We start from the raw sequence: 24957 nt of genomic DNA, 5'->3' as shown, positions 1-24957 counted from the left end.
ATGGCTGGTGCATCATATAAATTGCTTCGGTGCTGTGGTCTAGTGGTAGGACGTCACGTTGTGGCCGTGCCAGCCCCGGTTCGATTCCGGGCAGCACCACTCGAATAATCTTTTTGATTTTTTGCTCTTCTATCTCTCGAATTCATGGGTAGATTTTTTTCTTCGTTTTGATCCCAATTTACAAGATATGTTCAGCACTGGGAAAAAAAAAAATCTACTTGACGCTTGGGTGTATAGTTACCACCTCGAACTTTTGAACACACCCGACTATCCTCCCCAAGCGAGACCAAGATAAAGGGCTAGTATACGAACTACCATAATATAGCCCCATTTCACTGCAAGAGACACTCAAGCAACAACCCCCCAGAAATCGCACCACCAGCCAGCCAGAACCCCTGCGAGAACCACACCCAGCAGCTCGCGGAGTTCTTCAGATCCACCAGAAACACCATCCCCCCAACAGCAAGCACGCACCCACCCACAGTCACACAATAGAATGGCAGACCCAGATTCCCATAGTAGCCACAGCCCGACAACAGTCCAACCATGCTGAGAAACAGCACGCCCAGGAACAGCCGCGACGAGCTCCCGAAGAGCGCCGCCGTGCTCTTCACGCCGATCTTCCGGTCGTCGGCGACGTCCTGGTGCGCGTAGATGGTGTCGAAGATGACGACCCAGAGCGTTGCCGCGAGGAGGAGACACACGGCCGAGGGATCGGTCCATGGCTCTGGCACGCCCAGCGCCGAGCTCCCGACCATGATCGCCCACGTGAGGCAGAAGCCCAGCACCAGCTGCGGGAAGTGCGTGTGGCGCTTCGCGTAGGGATAGTAGGTCATGGTGACAATCGTCGGGATGGTGACGAGGGCGGTGCGGGCGGGTAGGAGGAGAAGGAAGGCTGCCGCCGCTACGGCTTGGGTGCAGGTGAAGAGGAACGCAGCGGCGGGGGTGATGGCGCCCCGGGGGATGGGACGGGAGCAGGTGCGGGCGACGAGTTTGTCGATGGGCGCGTCGACGAGGTCGTTCCATGCGTGGCAGGCGTTGCTGTAGAAGAAGCTGCCTCCGGCCAGGATGAGGGAGGTACGCAGGACATCGTGCGCGGGGAGTCCGTGGGTGGTGGCTGCATGGAGAATACCGAACAGATGGGGGAAGTAGATGAGGAAGAATGCGGCCGGGGGACTCAGACGACAGAGCTGGATATAAGGGATCCATGCGGGTGGCAGATGGCCGATCCATCCTTCGGCATGATCACCACCGTATTGCTTCGAGAGGCTGGCTTTCGACATGCCATCCGCGGTGTTGTTTCGCTTTCGTCTCGCTACCTGCTCCATGTCGGGCTAAGTAGTGGGTACTGTTCCTCTGGGCAATGCAATTGAGGGAAAGGAAAGTGTGCGCAACGTAGTCGTCCGACTCAAGTACGGGGAACCAGGCAAGATATAGCTCGAGGGCTGCACTAGGCTGTAGGCATCACCAAGTCGAGAGAAACAAAGAGAAAATTTATAATGTCCCATGAGGCCACCTTGTCTCACAAAATCCGATCGACCCTCATCACCCTCTGACCCACCCATGTTAGACCTCATGATGATTTCCAAGTTTACCAGTACAAAATGTGGTGGTTCTTACGGACGACTTTCCTGTTCGGAAGAAGCTATTCACGATAACCCCTTAGCTAAGGGCGTCTTTCAGATAACTAAGTATTGAGTAATCGGCTAAAATTGACCGCCATTCAGTTGGTGCAAGTGAGTGGAGCTCAAGGACGATACTGAACAAGAAAGACAACAGAGTGGAAGCAGTTCTTTTCAAATAACGAATTGCAATTCTCAACATGCATGTGGTGCTTGGGAGCCAACAGTAAACGCCTTGGTAAACATACTATAGAGTCTAGATAGGCCAGATGTGGGCTATTGGAATGGCCGGAGCTACTGGTCGACTAGCTGCAGGTTCAGACACTTGTCAAAAGAGTTTGATACTGCTGGGAAATGGGGTTATCAGACTGGATATGGCGGTACATCTTCACCTGTGGCTTCTATCTACTAGTATGCGTCCCTCGGGGGTGGTGGCAATATACATGGTTGACCTGCATGCATACAACGCCTTGTAGTGAACTCTTAAAAAGCAAAGCCAAAAAGACTGCTTTGTAATTCCAAATCCCATCCCTAATGTAGCAGATCATCGGCCTTGGAGGTATCTGTAACCCCTCCATATGTCCTAAGAGCACGGAACTTGGTCTCAAGTTCCTCCCTGTACAAACCAAAAATTAGCATAGAAAACATGTGCATATGAGAGGGCACTCTTCCTACCTTGTCAATGAGTTGCCAGGATTTCCTTTCAAGCACTTGACTAACTCCATGTACATTGAGCCTTTTTTACATATAACAGCTCCAGTCCCCCTGCCACTGCCTGCGACACCTTATATTAATCTCTGGATTAAAATCCATGCTAATTGAATCCTAAAACTCCGACAGCTCAGCATCACCTAGCCCTTCTTTACTACCATACTAAGTATAAACCTATAGAGACCTTAGTGCACTATCTCACCCTATCTAATGAACCTAAGTATGTTCAGCACAGCCTAGTACATCTGGGTAACTACTAAGTTAATCTCCTCAAGCTGGATCCTATATATCCACATTAGGGCTAGCAGTGTTTCTACACTTAGGTGTGTATGATAACATAATACATTACTTAAAAAGCCTAGCACTGCATAATCACTCCCTAGATCCTGACTAATAGCCTCTAGATAGGTCTTCCCAGGCACTAAAGTAGCACCCATCATCCCCTGTGACCCCTTAAGGATATCACATAGGCTGAGTAAGCTGGTCTGAGCATTGTAGGAGGCAAAAAATTCCTATTAAAGTAGGCCTTGCTAGTGTGGGCTTGCTTTAAATATGTAATGTTAAGGAGGAACTACTATAGACCTGCTGCTTAGGGTACCAGCGGTCCTGATGGGGGATAGAGGAGATAGGCCATGACAGTGGGAGGATGTTGGCCTGCGATTGTGCATGCCAGCCCGTCGTTGAAGAGCGCTTTGGTGCGGTTGACGACTTCCGGTTGGTGGCCCATTGGACTAGGCGTTCTGTCGGGGTTTTCTGGGGTAGATTGGGATTGGGTCATCTTCTCGTGAAACATAAAAATCGGAAATCTTGTTCTCTATCCATCACAAGATCGACTCCAAGATATACTTGATAGAGCCCGCGGGGTAGAATCAAACGGCATCCCATGCCCACATTCTCTGATCTACGATAGCCTCGGGAGTGCCTCAATTCGGCTGTATGATACCTAACCCCTCTACTAGTGATGATTGCGAAAGGGGATCTATCATGCAAGATGTCTCTCGGAGGCGAAATCTTCCTAACAGACAGTTCATGTTCATTGTGGTGGTTCATCGGCTCTGATATGGGTGTTGTTTTCCAGGCATATGGAACTGTAGTAAACTCTAATAAATAAGTTTAAATAATCTCGTATCGATGGATCCGAGGAAGAAAGCATAGATATAGTACAGTCTAGTTAGGGCTGCTTGTTAGGGCATCATACTCCTCCAACGTCTTTATTTTTCTCTTTTTTGCTGCTCCAGTAGTAGCTGTAAATAGTGGCGTAGACATAATCTCAATTTCTATGCCGATGCCGATGCCGATGCCGATGCCTATGCCTATGCCTATGCCTATGCCTTCAATGTGATTGATCATCAAATCTCCATAAGCATCGAAGAAGGTCGACCCGATTTCCCCATCTGGCAGACTATTAGTTGGCTGCAGGAAATAGCGACATCATTAGCTGGAGAGGCTCCCCAGCCACCGGAGTTGGCCGGTGGAGGAGATAATCATCGACTTCTATTCCAAACCCATCTATCTAGGGCCGATGAGACCAAATCCACCAAACAAATGAACTCGACTCTTCAGCAAGAACCGGCTTATCGCAAATGACCCGCGTAGACCTGCCAGTTATCGCGTAGTGGCATGGCTCGTCGAAGCGGAGCAGGTTGCATGCATCTGTCGATCTCCAGTAATGCTCCTGATCTTATCTCGGCTTAATCGCTGCAGCTGTAGTATTGCGAAGTGGATACGATAGATCATCCAAGCTTGTGGCTCCCGCATATAAAGCGGCATGAGCCCACGCGTCGAGGGTCAGCTTGCATCAGTTCCTCAGCCCCTTCACGATGCACCTCCATCTAACCCTAACTGCGATCGCAGGGTGTGTGCTTCAATCCGCCACAGCCTATGTAGCCCAAGAGCCACGATCGGCGCCGCCAACATGTCAGAAAACCACGGTCGCTATTCTGTATGAAACACTGTTCGCTTACTCCCCATCATGACACTTGCTAATGATCCGCAGAGGCGCGGGAATGGCTGGGATAAAAGCCGCTGTAGGTTGGCCGAGCGGTCGAGGAGATGCTTAAATTGACATCCACAGGAAACCCTAACCAATGCCTCGATCCACGATTTTGTCATCCTCGAGTATCGCGACACCATTGGCGGTCGTGTGTGGCATACGGAATTCGGCAAGGATGAGAACGGGGACCCCTATCTTGTGGAAATGGGTGCAAATTGGGTATGTTCTGTCCGCTCGGCTTGGGGGACTTGGTTGACAGCGGGCAGATTCAAGGAATTGGCACCGAGGATGGGCCGCAGAACCCGATTTGGACACTGGTATGATCGCTTGGCCGGTAGGAATTGTGTCAAGCTAATATCTGCAGGCCAAAGAGTACAAGCTGAACAACACGTTCTCCGACTATGCCAATGTTTCCACGTATAATCACCACGGGTACTCGAACTATTCGCACCTCATTGCGGAGTTCGATGCGGTCGAGGGAATCGCCAGTGCTGCGGCAGGCACCATCCTGACTGAGAATCTCCTGGATCAGACGGCCCAGACCGGACTCGCGCTGGCAGGGTGGAAGCCCAAGAAAACGGACATGGAGGCGCAGGCCGTCGACTGGTGGAGTTGGGGTGAGTTTCCTGCGATATCGATATCTTTGAGGTACAACGACGCTGACAACAGCAGACTTCGAAACGGCATATCCGTCGCTGGAGAGCTCCCTGGTATTTGGCTATGCGGGTAGCAATCTGACCTGGAACGGATTCAGCGACGAGGACAACCTTGTCTGGGACCAGCGAGGGTACAACACCATCATCAAGGGCATGGCGTCGAAGTTCTTGCCAGCGGACGATCCACGACTCCGTCTGAACACCCAGGTGGCCAACATCACGTACTCAGACAAGGGTGTGACGGTGCATAACCGCGACGGTACGTGCGTGCAGGCTCAGTATGCCCTGTGCACGTTCTCCCTCGGCGTGCTCCAGAACGATGCCGTGACGTTCACTCCCCAGCTGCCCCTCTGGAAGCGCACGGCCATCGAGAAGTTCACCATGGGCACCTACACCAAGATCTTCCTCCAGTTCAACGAGACGTTCTGGCCCGCAGACACACAGTACATGCTCTACGCCGACCCCAAGCTCCGCGGCCGCTATCCCATCTGGCAATCGCTCTCCACCCCCGGCTTCCTCCCCGGATCCAACATCATCTTCGCGACCGTCACCAACGACTTCGCCTACCGCGTGGAGACCCAGTCCGACGACGAAACCAAGGCAGAGCTCATGCACGTGCTGCGCTCCATGTTCCCGGACAAGGCCCTCCCCGAGCCCACCGCCATCATGTATCCGCGCTGGAGCACCGAGCCCTGGGCGTACGGCAGCTACTCCAACTGGCCCCCGGCTACGAGTCTCGAGGAGCATGAGAACCTCCGTGCGAACACCGGCCGGCTGTGGTTCGCTGGCGAGCACACGTCCGCCTCCTACTTTGGGTTCCTGCATGGGGCTTGGTTCGAGGGCCGGGATGCCGGGAGGCAGATTGCGGCGCTGCTGCAGAAGCGTTGCGTGTATTACAATTCGACCAGGGAGAGGTTGTGTGGACCTCGGAAGCATTATGAGACGTTGCATGGGTTCACCCCTCTGGCGGACTATAGTGCTGTGAACGGCTGGACGGGGAACAGTTTCTATGATTATAATCACGATTAGGACCAGGGGTGAATGACACCACCGTAGTGCTATATAATAATTGAATCCACTGCAGCTAATGCAAGAATGGCCTCGGACTTCGATCGCACGGTTGGTATATCCCTCTTGAGAGTCAGAGGATAGCCAGCGGAGAGAATCTCTCCTCTGTGATTCCTAGGTAAAGCGACGCATTTGCATCTAACAAGAAAGAACAAACGAGGCTGAGCCTAATCCTTGACACAAACCGCCTATTGGTCATTTATCAACGAATCTCAAGAGAGGAGATTGAGGCGAAGCGCCCGACCCGGCATGGGCGTCTGTTTCGCTGCAGAGCTAGTTAGTCTAGTCACACAAAATGGCAGCCTTGTTGCTCCAGCGCTCAAAAAGAGCTTTTGTCTGTTCCTCTTGTCATTTCAATCCCGGTCCATGGTCTCAAATTGAACAATATAGACAAAGACGAAGTGGATGTCATGGAAGAAAAGCCAGACATTGTAACGGTGTGTGAGGAACAGGGTAGTTTACATTCGACCCGAGCGAGGGATTCAGCACTCTCCGCTAACTGCTATTAGGAGAAGACAGCTGGACGACCTTTCAATCGGCCGATCTATGGGCTCATGCCAAAATCCAGTGGATAAAATCCAAGCTGGCACAGTATCAGGAGGATCAACACTCCTCAACCGTCCTGATGTATCTACTACACATATCCTTGCCAGCGTTATGAACTTGTATGCCTCCAACTCACACTGTACTATAGATACGCCGATTTCACCCCCGAGGACGCCAACCGTTCATTTATCCGGAACGAAAAGGCTCTAGATTCCTGCTTTCCTCCTGAATTCTTCCCTATCATCGCGGATGACCTGAATGGCGACTTTTTCTGCGAGTATGACCTCGACGAGCAGGATGAGATCACCAAGCACGGTTCGTCCCTACCTGTCTTGAACTCGCATCCTATCCGGGCCCCTAACATCGGAAGAATCACAGTATCCTGGAGCTGCTTCAAGATCAAACACGCCGTCAAGCCAGGCGAATACGAGTGGTTCCAGCCCGCCGTCTTCGTGCAGTGGCTCCCACAAAAACACCAGCAACTGGTCTTCTTCCTGAACCTCCCCAAACCAGTGAAGGAATACCTGGAGGAGCATCGGCCCCTAGCACGAAACTCCCGGGGCAATCCCTATGTCTGGCACACCGTGTTCGCACAGGCTATCATAGAAGACTATGACAAGTCGATCTGGTCGTTGCGGGACCTGGTGCGACACATTGAAAAGGTCGGTACGCCTGCAACCACGTCCATTCCCCGGAGCGAGAATACTTCAGCAGGAGGCAAGGATACTGAAAGAAACGACGCACCCCCCCAAACAGGCCCGGAATTTCCCACACCCGCCAGCCCTTAACTTCCCGAACCTCCACGACATCGCCCGCCACATCTTCCACTCCAACGAGACGCTCAACGTTGCGGCACAGATCCTGGAAAGCCTGATAGCCGAGCAGAAGAGCTTCCAGAAGGAATATCCCGCGCTCGTGAAGGGCAACCGAGGCTCCTGGAGCCAGAACGGCCAGCGCGCGAAACGTGTCAAGCGGCAGCTGCAGTCGCTCGCGTTCCGGTCGCAATCGCTGGGAGAGCGGCTGCACAACGAGATCAACCTGGCCTTCAACCTGGTATCGCAGAAGGACGGGGCCATGATGAAGACCGTCGCGATCGTGAGTATGGTTTATCTGCCGGGGACATTCATCTCGGTACGTTGTGCCTTGCCCCTTGTAGATCGGACCTGGGTGGCGGGGTGTGTCGGGGGGAAAGCTGACCAGAAGCAGGGCCTCTTCGGCACCAACTTCTTCAATATGTCGAACGACCCGGCCGCGCCGGCGTGGATGGTCTCGGCGAATTTCTGGCTGTATTGGGCCATCGCGGTGCCCTTGACGTGTGCGACGATGGCGATTTGGGCCCTGTGGCATTACTTCCCGCATTATTATCCTCGGATTGCCTTGAGGCACATGGTGCCGCCGAAGGAGGGATCGAAGGTGTGATGTTCTTCGGTGTGTGCTGTTGTTTGGATGATTGATGAAACAATGATTATGATCAAGCTATATAAGCATTGGAGATTGCGGTAGGACCCTTTTGCTCCGTATATACAAAGTACATGGAGAATGAATGAAAGATCTACCCAATGCCATGATTGAATTCATGCAAATTCCAATAGGATTGATGCTAATGACCATCCCAGAGTACGGATTTCTTCCAGAAACCAACCGAATGACAACTGTCAAATGCTTTATACAGATGATGTCGGGGTATCAACTCCCTCCAATGTACTTTGTAGAATGCCTCTCTGAGTAACTGTGCAATCACTCAACGCCGCGGACCAAAGCCTGCGTTGCAGCTAGACATTGCTAGAGCCAAAGATGACACAGCGTCAGGATAGTACTCAAGGCAGGTATCCAGTTGACGACCTCGTGCAATGAACACGACCGTTCCGGGAATTATGGTGTCTTCAAATCGAATGGTAGTCCACAGTACTGTTTGTTATACTGGGGACCACATACAAGGATCACCATCTCATGATGCGATCATGGAAAACCTCATGAATGACTCCACCCGACTAAGCGGAGAAGCATGGACCGGGATTCACATCAGGAGACAACCCCCAAGGATAATCTCGCTAAGGTGCGTGATGCAGTGCAGAGTCATGACTCAGACCCATCGCCGTCTGTTGCTTCGACCGACTCGACTCTGAATAGCGGGGATTCGCTCGAGGTGCGTGAACAATCCTGTCGACCTTCTAGATCTGCGAACAATGGCTCCGTCTCAGTCGGAATATGAACGCCCATTGTTGTAGCCGTGGAATGGATGTTATCTAGAGCGGCCCTGCTCCAACTCCATCGCCGCGACGCAGCCTTTGCTGCGATGCTGAGATTGATAAACGCATCCGCGTTCTCGGGTGTGTCTAAGCGCTCGAGGAGTGAGAACAGGGCGGTGTTGACCCATTGGCTGGTGCCCTCTGGCATGCGGTCGACGCCCCAAGAGGACCGGTAAACGCGCATCAATTGGGAGATACTCCTCGCAGAGGACAGGCGAACCTCATCAAGATCTTTCAAGAACGGCTGCGTGCTGCCTGGGGCATTCGAGGAGTTTGGCTCGCCGATCTTGTCGCTTTTTTTGATCAAGTCATATACTGTAATAATAATTGCATGTTGATACATACTATGGCCAGTCAGTCATTTCTTTTGTGTGAGCCTTGAGCAATGGAAGATCACACTGAAGACACAGTACATGTGGGACCTCTATAGCATCCCTCTCCTTCAGGCAGATTGGCAATTTATCCGCCCACAATTGCAGTCGTCGATGCAGTTCGTTAATTTTCGGTTTCATCTCGGAGGGACGCACTTCCCCTTGGAAGAAAGGGTAGGTAATCTCGTGGGCTATTTCGTTCAATTCACACAGAGCTCTGAACGTACATGACGTATGTGCCTGCAATTTCTCCGACTCGGTCGGATAGGGAAACCAGGGATCTGCATCGAGATCGTGGCTGATCGGCGGCATAGGTAATCTTCGGGGCGGCTTGATCAAAGGCACTTTTCTGTCCGATATGGCTCGGGTCCTGGATCCAGGGACTGGTCAGTCGTCCCTGGTTCTTGCCGTTCGGCATTGGTAAAAGACAGTGCATAGCGTACATGGCGATGTTGAACAAACCCCATATGGTCAAATTGGTCACTTGAGACAATTCGAGCGCATCCTTGTCGGCAGGAGACGGAGCTGTGGTGCTCTGAGATAGTTCCCGGACGGCATAGGCCAGCTGGCTCTGATAGATCCAGCCGTGTCTATCTTTCCGATTCATGAAAGCACTAGCCCTTTTAGTATCGCAACACATTGGTTGACATCTCCGAGACGTACCATGTCCAGAGAACCCCTATCCCTTGAGCGGTAACAAGCGTGTACCTGCCCTCTTCCTTATCCAGCAACCGTTTGGCCTCATTGTAGAAGCGGGCGCCTTGAGCCAAAGCTTCTGGTCCATCCGAGTATGCCTATCGCCAATCACCAACCGTCCACAACTCACAGACACACAAAAGGCAACATACACTCGCATCGGCCAGCATGACATTCACCAAGAACGGCGAACAGAACTTGGACTCCAAACTCCCCGATTTCATATCCCGCAGAAACAGTCCCCGATCAATCCAGTTATAGAACGGATGAACCCACGTAAGCCACAGCGAGATCAAATGCGAGACATACGCATCGTCCGCAGTGACCATCGTCCACGGACCCGCCTGCACCTGGAACAGCGGCTCAACCGCATGCTGCGCATCGAGAATCCGCCTCCGCCTCCGCGACCTTGGCCCCGTCTGCTCAAATCGCTGCATCTCATTGCACACCTCTATCAACTCCGGCGTCTTCTCCGACTCGAGCCCTGCCAACTGGGTGTCGATGTAGCGCTTGATCTCGGGCAGCGAGGCATTGCTCCGGATGAGATTTAGCAGCTGGATGGTGTGCCGGTTGCCGCTTTCACGAAGGGTGCTGACCAGGCGCACTAGGAGATCCTCGTTTTCTTCGAGTTGGCCGAGTTTACGCTTCAGGGCGCCGCGGCGACGGCGATCGGTGGTCGCATCGAGGGTACATTCGACGTTGTTCTTGAGGCAGTTGGTGCATGGGGAGGTACCTGAGCACTGGCCCGTTCTGTTAGATAAGTGTTCTTCCCCCTACCCCCCCCCCCGCGAGTCAAAAGCGTTAAGAAGGGCTTGATGCACTATCCTACCTTGAGCTTGCGCGCTTTGCAGACCGAGCACGCTGTCCCGACATTCTTCCGTCGCTGCTGGGATTCATTTGCCCCCAAAACACCGGGCAGGGCAGGGGCCAGAACGCGCGACTGAGGCTCAGCCATGATGTGTAGGTTCAAGCCATGTCGTGGATGAGAAAATAATTGGGAGAATAAATCCTAAGGGGAATCTCAAGGCAAGGGAGGAGTGTCGCCTTTAATGCAACATGACCGGACTTGGTCGAGGATCAGAAGAGGAATGACGATCAAAGGCGTAATATATGTGACCGAGGTGGTATTAAATACGGCGCTTGCATGACTCGCAAAGAATTTAAATCGGCTGATTGGATGGAAAACATTCTCCGCAGTATTACCTATAATACGATCTCAAAAATTACGATCTCAGCTAATTAGAGAACTGCTACTACTACTGTATACTCCGTAGCATAACTAGATATAGACTATAGGTAAGGTATATCGATAGCTGAGGATACTATTTGACTGGGTAACGAGAGCTGAAAAGATGTGTACTACGGTATGCCATCATGAATGGTCAAGTCGGAATGATCTCCAGGGATCTAGACTGCCAACATGCCTGGATACATGCCTGGATGAATGAGATGCATGATATCGTAGTACTGGCTTGGTTCGGTGTTTCTCAGCATCACATCAATATGACTGATACAAATCAGCAGCCGCTTGAAGGTGGTGATAAATTTAGTCTGATCTCTTGCATTAACTAAATCTAGGTACCTACTATGGCAGCTGTGCTATATAAACTTGGACGCAAAAAAAAGGGGGGAAATGCTACACTAATATACATGATACAGCTCAAACAGTCTTCCCGGCAACGCCCACCCCACCCTTTTCTCTCTCACTCTGTTCCCGAGACGAGACAGAGCCGCCGGGTACGACGCCCAGGTCGACCGACTCATCCTCATCCTCGCGCCAGAAATCCTTCTTGCCACGAGCAGCCCGTCGAATCCAAGGTGGGAAGAAGCCTCCGGGGATCTTGTATGACCAAAAGTCCTTTTCATCCTTGTTTTCAGGGGCAATGCGACCACCCGAGGTCTTCTCCACAAGCCAGACAGTCACGTTGATGACCATGTAGCTCAGGATACCCGCGATGAGACCATAGGCGATAGAATAGGTAAAGGGCATGATGGCAATGGTCAGGAATGCAGGAATGGCGTCGCCATAGTAGCGCCAGTTGATCTCAGCAGCTGCCTTGCACATGAGGGCACCGACAATAACCAGGGTGCAGCCAGTAGCCCAAGGAGGAATGGAGGCAAAGATCGGAGCGAAGAAGACGGCGACGAAGAAGCAAAGACCAGTCACGCAAGAGGTAAGACCAGTCTTACCGCCTTCGGAGATACCAGCACCGCTTTCAACGAAAGCCGTCACAGGGGGTGAGCCAAAGAGGGAGCCAATCGATATGCAAATTGCATCAACCATCTAGGTGGTCACATAGTCAGACCAACAGTTCACGGGATTGAGGGGGAAGGGTACAAGAGTACATACATAAGCCATGGAACTACCCTCGAAATCCTGAGTGCGTTCATCGATAGCCCCGGCGAAACGAGCCATCGAATACAAAGTACCGGTGGTATCGAGAATGTCAACATACTAGACGACGGGTAAGTCAATCATCTATGGGAAACTTGGGGCGCAAACAAAACCCACCAAGAAAGTAATGAAAGCCAAGCCAAACTGCGAGCCATGAGTTGCGATATTCCAGTCCTGTGCAACCAACGTATGCTTGATTGGGTGGAATGTCACCACCTGCTTGAAGAAATCGAACATGCTATCACCCAACTCTGTGTGAGGGAAGTAGGTGACCGACGTGGGGCGCGGCCAGGAAATGATGGAAACAAGCAAGATGCCAATGATGACGGCTCCCTTGACCCGATAGAGCATCAGAAGCGCTGTGAACACACCGCCGCAAAAGATACCCACCCACATGGCCGGGTTACGCATCTTAGCGTCACTGGGGCACATGCCTGTTGTAGGATCACGCAGGGAAGAAACGCAACCCGCCAGCTCCAGGGGTGTATCTGTAGCTCCCGTTACCAGACCAATACCTGCGCTGTAACTCAACCCGATCAGCGTCAGATAGAGGCCAATACCTGTACCAGTGGCAAGCTTGATCGAGGCGGGCAATGCACGAGCCAACCATTGTCGAATACCAAGTAGCGTCAAGCCCAGGAACACGAATCCTTCGACAAACACAGCAGTAAGAGCGATACTATAAGGGATCATGCCGGAGCCGTGATATCCCACGACGGTATAGGCAAAATAGGCATTGAGGCCCATACCGGGAGCCAGAGCGACCGGCAGATTGGCGAGGAGACCCATGAAGAAAGTGGCCATGGCGCCCATAGCTGCGGTCGCAGTCACGAGATCGCGGTTGATCTCTTGGACACACAGGAGGTATTCGGTATTGGAGTTGCAATTGTCGGCTCGACTTTCGGGAGGGCAGACACAGGTACCGCCCGACGCGGAAGTGATGTTTGCGTTGACACTAATGATGTAGGCCATAGCGAAGAAGGTGGCGAGACCAGCACGGATCTCCGTGAAGAAGCGGCTGCCTTTGCGTTCTTTGGGCTGCCGAGAGGTCAGCTCCTTAGAGCTCTGGGAAGTCTTTCCCACACAGCCATCGGCCAGATAGATGCAGCTATACTTACATGCCCCGAGTGCTCCAGGCGAAACCAGCGCCCGACAGGGCTCTGAGCCACCCGAAGGTTGATTCTGTCCACCAATTCAGAGGCCCCCATGATGGCACAGCAAGCAATAGTGAATAGCTAAGCTCAAAAACGAGCAGGGATGAGGAACCAGCCTTGACGCTCGAGGAAGCAAAGAAGAGTCACAGGCAGGGGAAAAAAAAGCCCACCCACAATGCGAAGAAAAAGTCGCGACTTTTATTTCGCTCCCCTCCATATATGACATTTGCACAAATTCGCGACCAACCACGCGACCCGATAAGAGTGGGAATTTTTCAAAAAATTCTCGAACACCGAAAACTGATTCGATCTCCGGCTTATCTCTCTAAGGTCAACCACTTGGCTATCCTTGGCATACCTGTGGTTCTATCCAATGCGATGACTGTGTTTTAACAGGCGAAATTGCTGATCGGGGCTTTGACTGGTTGGCCACATCGTTGGTGGATGCCTGGACGGATGTCCTCGGGGACTGTGGGACCTTCGATGGCAAACACAGTAAGAGATTCTGCACGAAGAGAGCTTTGTTGCCCGTGGTGCGGATATCGCCGAGCGAACCAGCCAAGGCACTTAGACCTTCGGGCTTCGAGAGGTCTCGTGCGTCTCTGATGGTTTATTGAACGAATGATGATGTATTTGATATTGGCATGTTCGTATCATGGCGATCTCCTATCAAGAGACTAGATAGTTATCTGGTATCTAGATAATCTGAAGTGTTGATCAACTTGGCGAACGCTGGTGGTCTCGGTTGTCTCTGTTGTCTCTGTTGGGACTTTGGGAGAGACCAAGAACGAATTGCCTCGGGAAAGTCATGTGACACTGGAACAAGGAACAGCGCTCTCATATTATTTTTTAAGGTTGTTGTATCGACAATTCAAGTTATTCAACATTCCACCCTGAGACACGGGTTGATTCCTCAAACATCTCATCGTATTCAGATTCAAACCCTATCTCGGACTAGTCAGACAAGGAATTATCTCCTTCAAATCACCCAGAATGCCTATCGCCTGATTCCTCTCCTCCAAATGCCACGGCGCGGTTCCTGACGCGCCAATTCCCGCCCGAATTAGCTTCACTTGTGGATACTCTTCAACCAAGTCTTCGTTATGCCATCGCAACACTGACGGCGTGTTCATTCCAACGCCTAGCTCCAGAATGACGGTAGTTTTCGACTCGGATGCAATCTGCTCTAGAAATTCGGCGTATTTCCGCTCTTGTGCTGCGAAAGGAGCCTGGTTGAAATAGTCCCCTCCACGAACACACAGCGTCAATTCTCCTCCGCAATACTTGCAGCCAGGAATCATGGACGAATCAGTCAAACATTGCGTAGCGGGATCAATATGCGGCAGCGCTGCGTCGACAAGTGGCGCAGACTCAAAGACTGCATTGCGGCGACATTTGGCCAAACACTGGAGGTACCGATATTGACCTTGTGGGGTCGAGACTCGTCTCGGGTCAAATCCGTTGGCGACAAAAAGCCCGTCCGCATTCGATGTGCGAATGAAATAATCTGCACCGAAGCCGCTGGCCAACTGAAGCAATTGGGCGTATACCGACGATGCTGGCCAGCAACGCACCATGTTCAGCTCCTGAAAATAGTATCCCCATTTCTGATTCCCCGAATCCCACCCATTGAAGCCGAAGACATCATACAACCGGCGTAGTCCCAGTGGGAAGAACGCTGGGAAGTGCTGCTTGAACAAGGCCGGGGAGGTATAATCCAATCCAATGGCGGCTGACAACCCAGCCCCTGCGCTGATGATCAAGGCATCCGCCTCCTGAATCCATTGTCTCGCCTTGCGAATCGACGCATGGCTCGAATGTCTCAAGGCCGGACTTTCGAGGTCGGGGTCTAGATGCAAGGTTGAGTATTTCAATCCTGCGAGTTTATGTTGATACAACTCCCAGTCACTTTCCAAGAAAACGTTGAATATCACATCCGTCAGTGATGTGCTTGGATGATCCTCGCACCACTTGACTACCCCATCTACCGCAATCTCCACAGCCAGTTTGGCGGGAAAGGCAAAAACTCCCGTGGAGATGCAACAGAAAGCAAGAATCTTCCTGCCATCTGGCAGCGCCGGAAGATTTTCCGCAGCCTCCAGACAGGACCGGTAACAGGCCGCTAGCTGCTGTTTCTGCTTCTCTGTGGGCTCAGCCGTTCCGCCTCGGCCATTTCTCAGCTGCGGCCCAACTGTGTGTAGCACATACTGTGCTGGAAGATTGAACCCAGGTGTGACCTTGACCGCTCCCACGGGCTCTGTGTGGCTCTGTTGGCTCATGAGGCGGTAACATGCCTCACGCAGTCGCGGACCTGCTACGGAGTGGATGACATTGTCAATGCAGCGGTGGTTTGGGTTGAAGCAGCCCAAAAGAGCGGAATTGGCCGCATTAACAATTGCGGTCGTGTTGGAAAGGGTGGTTATATCTCCTTTCCAGAGACGGAGGGTCACATTGCTCTCTGGGAGGCTGGCTGCCGGTGGAATTGATTCAGAGGCGGTCAACAGAGACTGGCGGACTCGATGCTGGAGGATGGAGTCTATGTCTTCGAGGACCTCGGGATGGAATACCGGTCGTGGAGGACGCTGACAGAGCAAAGCCTGAAGGACCTGAAGCTGGATCCAAGTATCTTCGGGCAGCTGGTGTGAATGATGGCAGCTACAGCCATTGCCATGACGGTCCGGAGCAGATTCCTGAAGGTCAACGACAATCTGAACCAGTTTTTCGGAGAGCGACATATTGCAACACTATTCATGATCAGTCTAGAAATGCTACATGATGGTGACTATCCCATCTACTATCTATCTCTTTATATACTGTGTTTGTGTCTCATAGATGCGCCGTGAGATCCTCCAGAGATACCCGGTGATTGGCTGCGGGTCGGTTTGCACCGTTTGATCTCGGCTGGTATACGGAATTTGCGCGGTTTGCGCTGTTTGTACTGTTTGGACTGGTTTCCTTTGCTGTATATACTGCGCTTACTACGATGGAGCTGCTTTGTCCTTTCGTGTATGGCGATCAACATCTTTGTGCTCATCTTCGTTCGAATCGTTCAAGGACTCATGCTACCTTCTCCTCGAACACAGCAGGGGATGGTGCAAACTTGCTCCGCTGCCTCAGAGCAGGTCCCCACTTCATGAAAGCCAGCGGGATCGGAATCATGATGAAAGACAGACAGCCGAGCAGTGTTCCTGCCCACTGTACTCCGAGATTTGTGAAAAGCTGGCGAGAGAAAAGAGGGAAACAGGCACCCACAGCCGATCGCAGGATGGTGTTAGCGGCAAAGACCGAGGCGGCCCTGAGTGCTCATTAGTGGACCACAGCTCCACGATTCACAGGTTTATTGCACTCACAATTGAAGATACGAATCGACCAGATAGTTGAAGCACTGCAGGAATATGACATAGATTCCGAAGCCCGTAAACACTCCCGACGCTGTCGGGGCCATCCAGTGGATCGACCTGGTCCAGCCCGTCCACCCGTACCAGAACAAGCCAATGGTGAATGCGATTCCCCCGACGATGGCGGGAGGCAGTCGCCATTCAGGAATGGGCATGTCGTTGTTGGCTCGCAGTTTGCGCACATAGTTCCTGGAGTCTAACATGGTATAGATTCCGCCGGCGAATTCGCCGACGATCAGGCCAATGAACGGTAAACTACCCACGCCTAGGTTCATGCCATGTTTATGCTGGAACACGACTGGGTACGCCCCTAGCAGGGCATACATGAGACCATATATGAATGACATGTATATGGTGACGAGGAACACGATCGGCTCAGTCAGAAGCATGCGGAATGGCCGGCTGAAGTTGACGGTAATGAGCTCGTTGATGTCCAGCTCGACCTCATCCTGTTTGGCGTGGATACCCCAATTATGGGTCTGGCGTCTCAGCGTTGCTGCCTTTTCAACCAGCACAATTGGCGCGTATGTTTCCTTGAAGAAGAAAATCAGGAGAACAACACCCAGGAAGCCCATGATGGCGGAGATGTACATGGTCCACCGCCAACCCAAGTAGCTCATGGTGATGAAACCTCCAGTGAAAGGGGACGCGAAGGGGCCCACGAAGACGGCCATGGCGAACATTGCGATTGCTATGCCTCGGTGGCTATTGTCGTACATATCAGCGAACGCGGCGGGCACGATGGCCAACGGACTGGCGGAAAACAGTCCTGCGAAAAATCGAGTGATGAAGAGGGTCTGGGTATCTTTGGCTGTCGCACTGCCAATGGTAAAGATGCTGTAGCCGATCATGCCTATGGTGATCGGCCATCGTCGTCCGATCAGCTCCGAGGCAGGAGCCCAGATCGTTGGTCCTGCGGAGAAGCCCAGGACATACAGCGTGACACCGAGTGTCGCGACTTCTGTGCTGATGTGGAAGTTCTTCGAGATGGCGCCAACAGCGGATGAGAAGATGGCGCTTGCAAATGACGCGGTGAAGGTGTTATAAGCCAGGACCGAGGAATAAAGCACCCTTTCAGTTACAAACGAGCCGTCAGCCCTTGCAAAAAGAAAAAAAAAAAAATTAAGCTCCTCGGCATCCCCCAGCCGACTTACTTTCTCCTTGTTGGCCAATTATGCGGGTGCATGGGGTCATCCACCCCCGTGAACCCGACGACATACTTCTCTGGGTCGGGGAGTAATGGAGGATAGTCCTTTCCATCGCCAAAGGGAAGCCATTGATCGCGAGGCGCTGGTCCCGCAGAAGATCCGACCGTCGATCTCTGCGCTAAACGGAGCGTCTCTACTCGGGCGAGGTCGATATTTGTCTGACATCGACTGATAGGGTCTGCGCGGATATTCTGAAAGGTAGGAGCATCGTGAAGTTCGGATGAAGCGGACGAGGAGCTACTGGCCCTTGCATCGCGGAGGGACATTTTGCAGTGCTATTCGACTCGAAGTACACGCTCTGTCTCTCTCTACGCAGGGCTGCAGATCATCCATATATATATAATTGTCTGCAACCACAATCATGGACGCCTTTCCATGGGACTTCCGGAAGGTTTAAAGTCGATGCTATCATTGATGGCGAGCTGTCCACGGCTGTCCGAGGCGCATTGCAGTAGTTATGCATCGATCCCGCTGTCATGATTGGCTTGAATATCGACATGGCACTGAGCATCGGTTATTGATTTTAAGAAATCCACAGTTTGCTATGGCTCTTCAAGGGGACGAAGTGCCTGAAACCACTCCCGAGCCTCCACGATCCATGATGTCATCGACATCGACCTCGGGTGTTTCTAATCGATGCAGCACCAGGTTCATAACTATGGAGTATGGATCGCCCCTTGGAATTCATTGCAAGTAGTTCTCTGCCATTATTCAACTCATTCTGCATGATTCAGTTAAAGGACGCCTGCCGACTGTGCCGAGACGATCCAGTTGCAGCGCACCCAATGAGACGCCAAATCATGGCTGTCAAGACAAAAGGCCATTCTACCAGAAGCAAAGCTCTATGGTAATTGATAAACACTAAATCCTTGACAAGGTGTTTTAGCTTGATAACTTCAAGTAACCAACGGCGCATTAGACTCCCCGCACTGCCCATTGCAGCAAAGATGAACCGCTTTTTTAGGCAGCCACACCGAATCCCCAACCTCAACGGCTGAGACTGTCCAGGTAGGACGATCGCTGCTAAGGTGATTGAAAAGATATAAATCAGAGCGCCAAATACCCCCGAGATGATCTTTCCCGCCATCATCGTTTTCATCTGGTAAACATCCCCTTACCATCGATAACACAATGGCTCAGGTGCAGGGCCAGTGCCACCCCGCCTTCTCCTCCCTCAAAGCCATCTTTGAGCAGTATCTCGCCTCTGGCGAGGAGCTGGGTGCCGACATCAGCGTCAACATCGCCGGAGAAACCGTCGTGGAGCTCTGGGGCGGCTACACGGATGTCTCCAAGTCCAAACCCTGGACCCAGGATACCCTCACCCCGGTCTGGTCCGTCTCCAAGATCATCACCAATCTAGCCGCTTTGCTCCTCATTGATCGTGGCCAACTCGACCCCTACGCCAAAGTCGCACAATACTGGCCCGAATTTGCCGAGGGCGGCAAGCGGGACATCGAGGTCCGCCATCTGCTCAGCCACACCGCGGGGCTGCCAGCCTGGGATCCCCCACTATTGCGCGAGGATTTCCTCAACGTGCCCCTAGCGACGGAGAAACTCATCCAGCAGCAGCCCTGGTGGACCCCCGGCACTACATCGGGCTACCATCTCGTCTCCCAGGGCAACCTGGTCGGAGAGGTGGTACGGCGGGTGTCAGGCAAGTCGCTGGCGCAGTTTATCCGAGACGAGCTTTCTAGCCCGCTCGACGCAGACTACCACCTCGGACTACCCGAGGTCGACTGGCCGCGAACCGCGGACGTCGTGCCCCCGCCCCCGATCCCTGGCCTGGACCAGCTGCCCCCGGACAGCATCCCTGTGCGCGCGTTCCGGGGCACCCTCCCCAACGCAACGGAGTGTATGACGCCCGAGTTCCGGCGGGCGGAACTCGGTGCGTCGGGCGGCTTCGGCAATGCGCGCGCGATCAATCGGATCGTCTCCATGGTCTCGATGGGTGGGACGGTGAACGGGCGGAGGTTCCTGTCGCCGGAGTCCATTGATCTGATTTTCAAGGAGCAGGTGAGCGGGGTGGATCTGGTGCTGGGCTCATTTCTGCGGTTCGGGATGGGGATGGCCCTGCCTGCGCCAGAGAATCCGGGCCTGGATTTCATTCCGCAGGGGAGGGTGTGCTACTGGGGAGGATGGGGCGGGTCCATTGCAATCATGGACGTGGATCGCAAGGTGACGATCACGTACACTATGAACAAGATGGGCAATGGGACGTTGGGCAACGGGCGAACAGGGGAGTACGTCAAGGCGGTTTATGCGGCGCTGGATGCGTACCAGCCCAGCTCGTAGTCTCTCTACAGCTCTATTCTACGATTAATAGATAGGACACGGTCTCATGAAAGATCATGTATCTCACTCATCATAAGTGCACTATTCCTACAGCGCAACTCCCAGCCCCAGTTACTGGGTAGTCACCTTCGCATCCTCCTCCACGTTCTCAATCAGATTGTTGTCCGACAGAGTCGTCACCAGTCCATCCGGCACCTCGGCACTGAATGACTCGTCAGTCTCAATCCATCAATACTCCTGGTAGATCCGAGAGGAAACGAACGTGAAGCCCTTGACCAGTTCGAAATCCGACTTGATGGTACCTCCGCTCGAGGTGATGTTATCTTTCACTCTGGACACGGTTCAGATGTCTGAACGTTGTATTAAGAAAAGAAGAATCTTACTGTTTGATCTGATCTTCCGTTGCGCTTGAGGCGAGGGTAATCTATACAATGAATTAGTATATAGCTGTTTGATGTGGCAGCCCCGGGGGGGTGGGGGGGTGAAACTTGCCATGACAGCAGGCATTTTGGCGGTATTGTGGATGTATGTAGAGTTCTATATGAGTTACTCGGTTTTTTATTGGGATTTGGATTCGATTTTGATGCTTAAGATACACTGCCTCAGATGCAGCTTATATACTTCTTCAGGGATACCGTCTTTTGCCCCCAGAAAACCGGGATCAAGAAAATAAGGACCGTAAGGCGTAAGCCCATGATATCACTCCACAGCCAATGGAGCACTTGCGTCCGAGAATAACTATTCTTCGATCGTTCTATCGATTCCACCATCTTCCTGCGCGGACTATCTAGATAACCAACGACTAACGAGAAGCTACTCCGGCTACATCATACGTGCATACTCCGTACGCTAAGTGGACATCCCATGATCTCAGCCACTACGGTCATTGATCGACAAGCCTCAGCACCTCCCCCGCAATCCGTCGATACCCCTCCATCAAGCCCTCGTCATCCTCCCCGGGCCGCATCCCCAGCAGCTTCGCATGCTGCGCAAGCCCCTCCGCGCACTGCCACGTATGGTTCTTCCCCGGCGTCACGTCCAGCGCGACCTCAGCGCCATCGCGCCGCGCACACGCCACAAAATCCTCAACATCATATAGGAAAACCAGCTCGTCCGCCCCCGCTGACACCCACGTGCGGCGCGGGAGGATCTCCGCCCACGAGCCGCGCGTGGCCACATCCACCGCGAAATTGCTGTACAGGGCCGCGACGGGTGCCGGCGCGCCGCGCATCACCTGCGCGTGGCACGAGTCCAGTCCGGCCTTGGACAGCCGATCTTCCCAGTGCAGCGCCAGCGCGCGCGGGTGCGACGTGTGCAGATTCAGCCAGGGGCTGATGAGGATCGCGCCGGCGGGTTTGTCGTGGTACTGGGCTTCGGCGGGGTGGGCGGTTCGTCGCTCGTGGAGGCCCAGCAGAAGAGACGTGATTAGATGGCCGCCAGCGGAGTCGCCGGCGACTACGATCTTGGATGCGGCGACGCCCAGCTCCTTGTTGATCCAGTCGTAGGCGGCGATGGCTTCGTCGCGCTGCGTCGGGAAGGTGGCGCGCGGGGCGAGGGTGTAGTCGAGCGAGAAGATGGCGGTGGTGACCCCGTTGCGCTGGAGCAGCTCGGCCAGGAAGAGATGCTCGGGGGCGCCGGCGGATGGGTGGAAGCTCACGTATCCGCCACCGTGGCAGTGGAAGAGCACCAGGTCGGCATCGCGGGGGTGGATCGCCTCGGCGGAGAGCCCGCGGCAGATCCAGAAGCCACTGAATTCCGGCCTTCGCACGCTCTGGTAGATTTGGCGTCGAAGATGCCCGTAGCGGTTTGAGTTGTGTAGGTTCTGGCCGGTGCGATCGGCGACATTGTCCCAGAGACACCCGGGGGTGTTGTTTCCCAGACTAAATGATGCCAGACATGTCATGAATATTTTTCACTTGAACACAAACATTCAGTCATGGGGTGGTTGCGGCTATGAATACACACCAGGTCATGACATGTCGGGAGATATGCTCTCTAAGAGGAGGCGGGTGGTAGGAAGACCAGGGCGACCAGCGCCGCAGGAGCGTGGTGAAGACGGTCCATGGCACTCGGAAGCAGACCGTCACGGCAATTTGAAGATAGTCGGAGAGAGTGGGCTTATGTACGGGGTTTGGTTCAGGTAGAGACTCCATTATCGAAGATCTATTTCGCTTCGAAATGAGGATCAATCCATGAGACATGGATAGCGTCCAATCATTCTTTATATAGCCGAATATCACCCGGACAATTCGTATTCAGCCTGATGTCTAGATCTTTTAACCAAGCACAGACGGTCCTATAAACTGTTCCGTAACTGATTTCAGAACGGACATAGATCCGAGACATCTAGATTGTGATATCTTTGTGGTCCACCAGTGGCACGGATTTCTGATCGAGTTTCGATATTTTCTCTGCAGCAGTTGGAGCATAAAGTCTCTCTGCATAAAGGATCATTAAAAGCGTCGCAGTGACTGGACAGTGAACTCTCTGTTGCTGTCGCGTTGTCTTCAAGTTTTAAGGCTTACACTTGCACAGCACCAAATCGCCTGTGATTTTCCAGCATCGAGATCATCAACGTCATGGCAGCAATTGGAGGCCCTCTCATTGGAGGTTCAGACTGGCCAAAGATTCAAGATCAAGAGTTTTCAGCCTTGTGAAGATAGGAGACTGAGCAGAGCTCCCTTAGTTAGGCTGAGGCATGAGATGCCCGGTCTGGGCACCTTTGAGCAGATTCCCTATCTCGATTTCCCTGGGCAGGAGGAGATTGATATTTCTGACATTTACCGAGCGGTTCTAGACATCCATTCTATCGCCATCTGTGTGCTTGGATGTAGGTTAAGGCCATTGTCCGTGATGGTTTCCGACCGGATGTTCTGTGCAGACTCCATTGCCTTGGTTTACAGATCGGAGATCTGATGCGGCAGCCATCAGACACATGAAGCCCAGGCATTGGCGGGCGATCGCGGTTGATCCTCCACATTTTTCGCAAGGAATGCCACTTCTGGAAATATGTTATGTGTTATCCCTACCGTTGTCAGCCGAAATCTTATGCGACCATACATTTCTCCAGTCGGAGTATAAATATATGGTCAGGGTTCAGACATCGAGGAATGTGTCGTTATACGGTCAATCAATCAACAAGCAACAATGGCAGCCAAAGTCTTCCTCCCCCTCCTTAGCGTATTCGCGTTGTATGCCATTTTCTACTTCGCTGAGATCAATGGCTTGCACCGTCTGGCACTGGAGGCTATCGCCTCAAGAAAATTGCCCGGCACCAACGAGCCCCTGCGTACAGTCTATACGGGTGTTGAACCAATAGACGAGGTACTGGCTGGATTGATCACTTTTTTCTGGCCTGCCACCGATGGTAGCAGTCCGGCCATGACGTTGCATTCTATTGCCTTCTCTGGAACGTTCGGGGCTGCTTGGATGCTTGTAACGATGGAGTCATGGAGACGCGGAAATGCATGGACAGTCGCCGCCTTGTATGCTTCCCCCTCCAGTAGGCACTAGAGTGTATGGAGCTGACAGGATGATCACAGTCCCATGATCTTTGGCCTTTTGGCGCAAGTGCTCACTTTCGCCTTCGCCACGCCGCTGTACTGCGCCCTCCAGCTATCTAGCTCCGTCACCGCGCGCAAACCCAATCCTGAGAACATTCGTATCTCTCGGGTTGTGCTCAATGCCATTCCCTTGGTCTTCGTGGTGGGGTTCATGGTTCCCACCGTGCTCATAACCGTTCCCGTTTCGGAGCATGTCACGACCGACATGAAGCAAATCTTCATTGCCTCTTGGCAACCCTGGCCTGCATACGTCGCCATCGCTCTCACTGTGGTCAACGTCCTCTTCAGCCCCTTTGTGAGCAATGACCGTTCGATTGAAAGTGGGCGCGCGTCTCTCCGATCCCTGCGATTTGTATACGCCTTTGCATTTGCTAGTGCTGCCATCACCCATCTGATTTCGTGGACTCTGTCCCTAGCTACCGTTGTCGTGCCTGTTATCTTCGAGGAGGGGGTCTTGCATGCACTGCATCCGTCGAAGGTCTTTGAGATCGCACTTCCTTGGGCAGTGCCTGCACTGCAGGTGAACAGTATCAGTGAGGGTGTACATGTCTTTCTACGCTGGGATTACCTGGTCGGCTCCGCTGGAGTGCTGATCTGGGCACTGAGCTTGTACAAAACCGCTCACAGGGTGGTCTATGGTCAGGTTCGGTGGTTCGACCTGCTGAAAAAGGTTGCGCTGTTGGTGGTTCTGGTCGGGCCTGCGGGAGCCGCTGTGGAGTTGATGTGGGAACGTGATGAGCTGATCATTCATGGGATTGGGGGTCTGAAGCGCCAGGCGTCGCAGGAGAAGAAGTTTTCATAGGTGATGTGAGACGTGGTGTTTGGCGGGGCTGTGCTAGTTGTAGTTGATGATCTGGTTGTCACTGATATCTGTGCTATCTGATGCTTCTTTGGAGATGTAGATACCAAGGCAGTTGGCTATTCAACATCTGGATTCCTGCGGCTATCATATCATGGTCCGGTGATCTCGAGACCCCTTGACCTCACGACTCTCTTAACTCTCTTAACTTTATGTCTTGTTTGCACTGGGTTCGC

General features: G+C 52.8%; 10 protein-coding genes and 1 non-coding gene across 11 annotated transcripts, besides 1 other annotated feature; 5 read left to right on the top strand and 6 right to left on the bottom strand.

Annotated features, from left to right (window-relative positions):
• Positions 1–28: 28 nt before the first annotated feature.
• ACLA_013040 lies at positions 29–99 on the top strand. The gene has a single exon. It is a non-coding gene; the product is annotated as a tRNA-His (tRNA).
• Positions 100–332: 233 nt separating this feature from the next.
• Positions 333–1328, bottom strand: ACLA_013030 (4-hydroxybenzoate octaprenyltransferase; the record flags this gene model as incomplete). Its single annotated transcript, XM_001274297.1, has 1 exon — positions 333–1328. The coding sequence occupies one exon, from the start codon at positions 1326–1328 to the stop codon at positions 333–335; it is 996 nt and encodes a 331-aa protein (XP_001274298.1).
• Positions 1329–3611: 2283 nt separating this feature from the next.
• Positions 3612–3666: a microsatellite.
• A 487-nt stretch (positions 3667–4153) lies between these two features.
• Positions 4154–6011, top strand: ACLA_013020 (putative flavin containing polyamine oxidase; the record flags this gene model as incomplete). The annotated part of the gene is made up of 6 exons (XM_001274296.1): positions 4154–4275; positions 4330–4360; positions 4408–4545; positions 4593–4643; positions 4691–4943; positions 4999–6011. The coding sequence occupies 6 exons, from the start codon at positions 4154–4156 to the stop codon at positions 6009–6011; spliced, it is 1608 nt and encodes a 535-aa protein (XP_001274297.1).
• Positions 6012–6077: 66 nt separating this feature from the next.
• ACLA_013010 (uncharacterized protein) lies at positions 6078–8015 on the top strand (the record flags this gene model as incomplete). Its single annotated transcript, XM_001274295.1, has 3 exons — positions 6078–6101; positions 6704–7258; positions 7353–8015. 3 exons carry the CDS (start codon positions 6078–6080, stop codon positions 8013–8015), a joined length of 1242 nt encoding a protein of 413 aa, XP_001274296.1.
• A 657-nt stretch (positions 8016–8672) lies between these two features.
• ACLA_013000 (putative C6 transcription factor) lies at positions 8673–10867 on the bottom strand (the record flags this gene model as incomplete). The annotated part of the gene is made up of 6 exons (XM_001274294.1): positions 8673–9160; positions 9444–9586; positions 9660–9830; positions 9880–10010; positions 10065–10652; positions 10742–10867. 6 exons carry the CDS (start codon positions 10865–10867, stop codon positions 8673–8675), a joined length of 1647 nt encoding a protein of 548 aa, XP_001274295.1.
• A 705-nt stretch (positions 10868–11572) lies between these two features.
• ACLA_012990 (NCS2 family permease) lies at positions 11573–13515 on the bottom strand (the record flags this gene model as incomplete). The annotated part of the gene is made up of 4 exons (XM_001274293.1): positions 11573–12196; positions 12263–12367; positions 12425–13345; positions 13426–13515. The coding sequence occupies 4 exons, from the start codon at positions 13513–13515 to the stop codon at positions 11573–11575; spliced, it is 1740 nt and encodes a 579-aa protein (XP_001274294.1).
• An 890-nt stretch (positions 13516–14405) lies between these two features.
• ACLA_012980 (Appr-1-p processing enzyme family protein) lies at positions 14406–16196 on the bottom strand (the record flags this gene model as incomplete). Its single annotated transcript, XM_001274292.1, has 1 exon — positions 14406–16196. One exon carries the CDS (start codon positions 16194–16196, stop codon positions 14406–14408), a length of 1791 nt encoding a protein of 596 aa, XP_001274293.1.
• Positions 16197–16518: 322 nt separating this feature from the next.
• ACLA_012970 (MFS transporter) lies at positions 16519–18333 on the bottom strand (the record flags this gene model as incomplete). The annotated part of the gene is made up of 3 exons (XM_001274291.1): positions 16519–16756; positions 16812–17930; positions 18014–18333. The coding sequence occupies 3 exons, from the start codon at positions 18331–18333 to the stop codon at positions 16519–16521; spliced, it is 1677 nt and encodes a 558-aa protein (XP_001274292.1).
• Positions 18334–19198: 865 nt separating this feature from the next.
• Positions 19199–20359, top strand: ACLA_012960 (serine hydrolase domain-containing protein; the record flags this gene model as incomplete). The annotated part of the gene is made up of 1 exon (XM_001274290.1): positions 19199–20359. The coding sequence occupies one exon, from the start codon at positions 19199–19201 to the stop codon at positions 20357–20359; it is 1161 nt and encodes a 386-aa protein (XP_001274291.1).
• Positions 20360–21242: 883 nt separating this feature from the next.
• ACLA_012950 (alpha/beta hydrolase) lies at positions 21243–22512 on the bottom strand (the record flags this gene model as incomplete). Its single annotated transcript, XM_001274289.1, has 2 exons — positions 21243–22239; positions 22325–22512. 2 exons carry the CDS (start codon positions 22510–22512, stop codon positions 21243–21245), a joined length of 1185 nt encoding a protein of 394 aa, XP_001274290.1.
• Positions 22513–23506: 994 nt separating this feature from the next.
• On the top strand, positions 23507–24724 carry ACLA_012940 (uncharacterized protein; the record flags this gene model as incomplete). The annotated part of the gene is made up of 2 exons (XM_001274288.1): positions 23507–23844; positions 23902–24724. The coding sequence occupies 2 exons, from the start codon at positions 23507–23509 to the stop codon at positions 24722–24724; spliced, it is 1161 nt and encodes a 386-aa protein (XP_001274289.1).
• Positions 24725–24957: the final 233 nt, after the last annotated feature.

The sequence above is a fragment of the Aspergillus clavatus genome, genomic scaffold (genome assembly GCF_000002715.2).
Source record: "Aspergillus clavatus NRRL 1 1099423829795 genomic scaffold, whole genome shotgun sequence".
In the NCBI taxonomy this organism is placed as follows: domain Eukaryota; kingdom Fungi; phylum Ascomycota; class Eurotiomycetes; order Eurotiales; family Aspergillaceae; genus Aspergillus; species Aspergillus clavatus.
The sequence above is the reverse complement of the archived record's forward strand: the minus strand, read 5'-3'. Positions and strand labels throughout refer to the sequence as shown.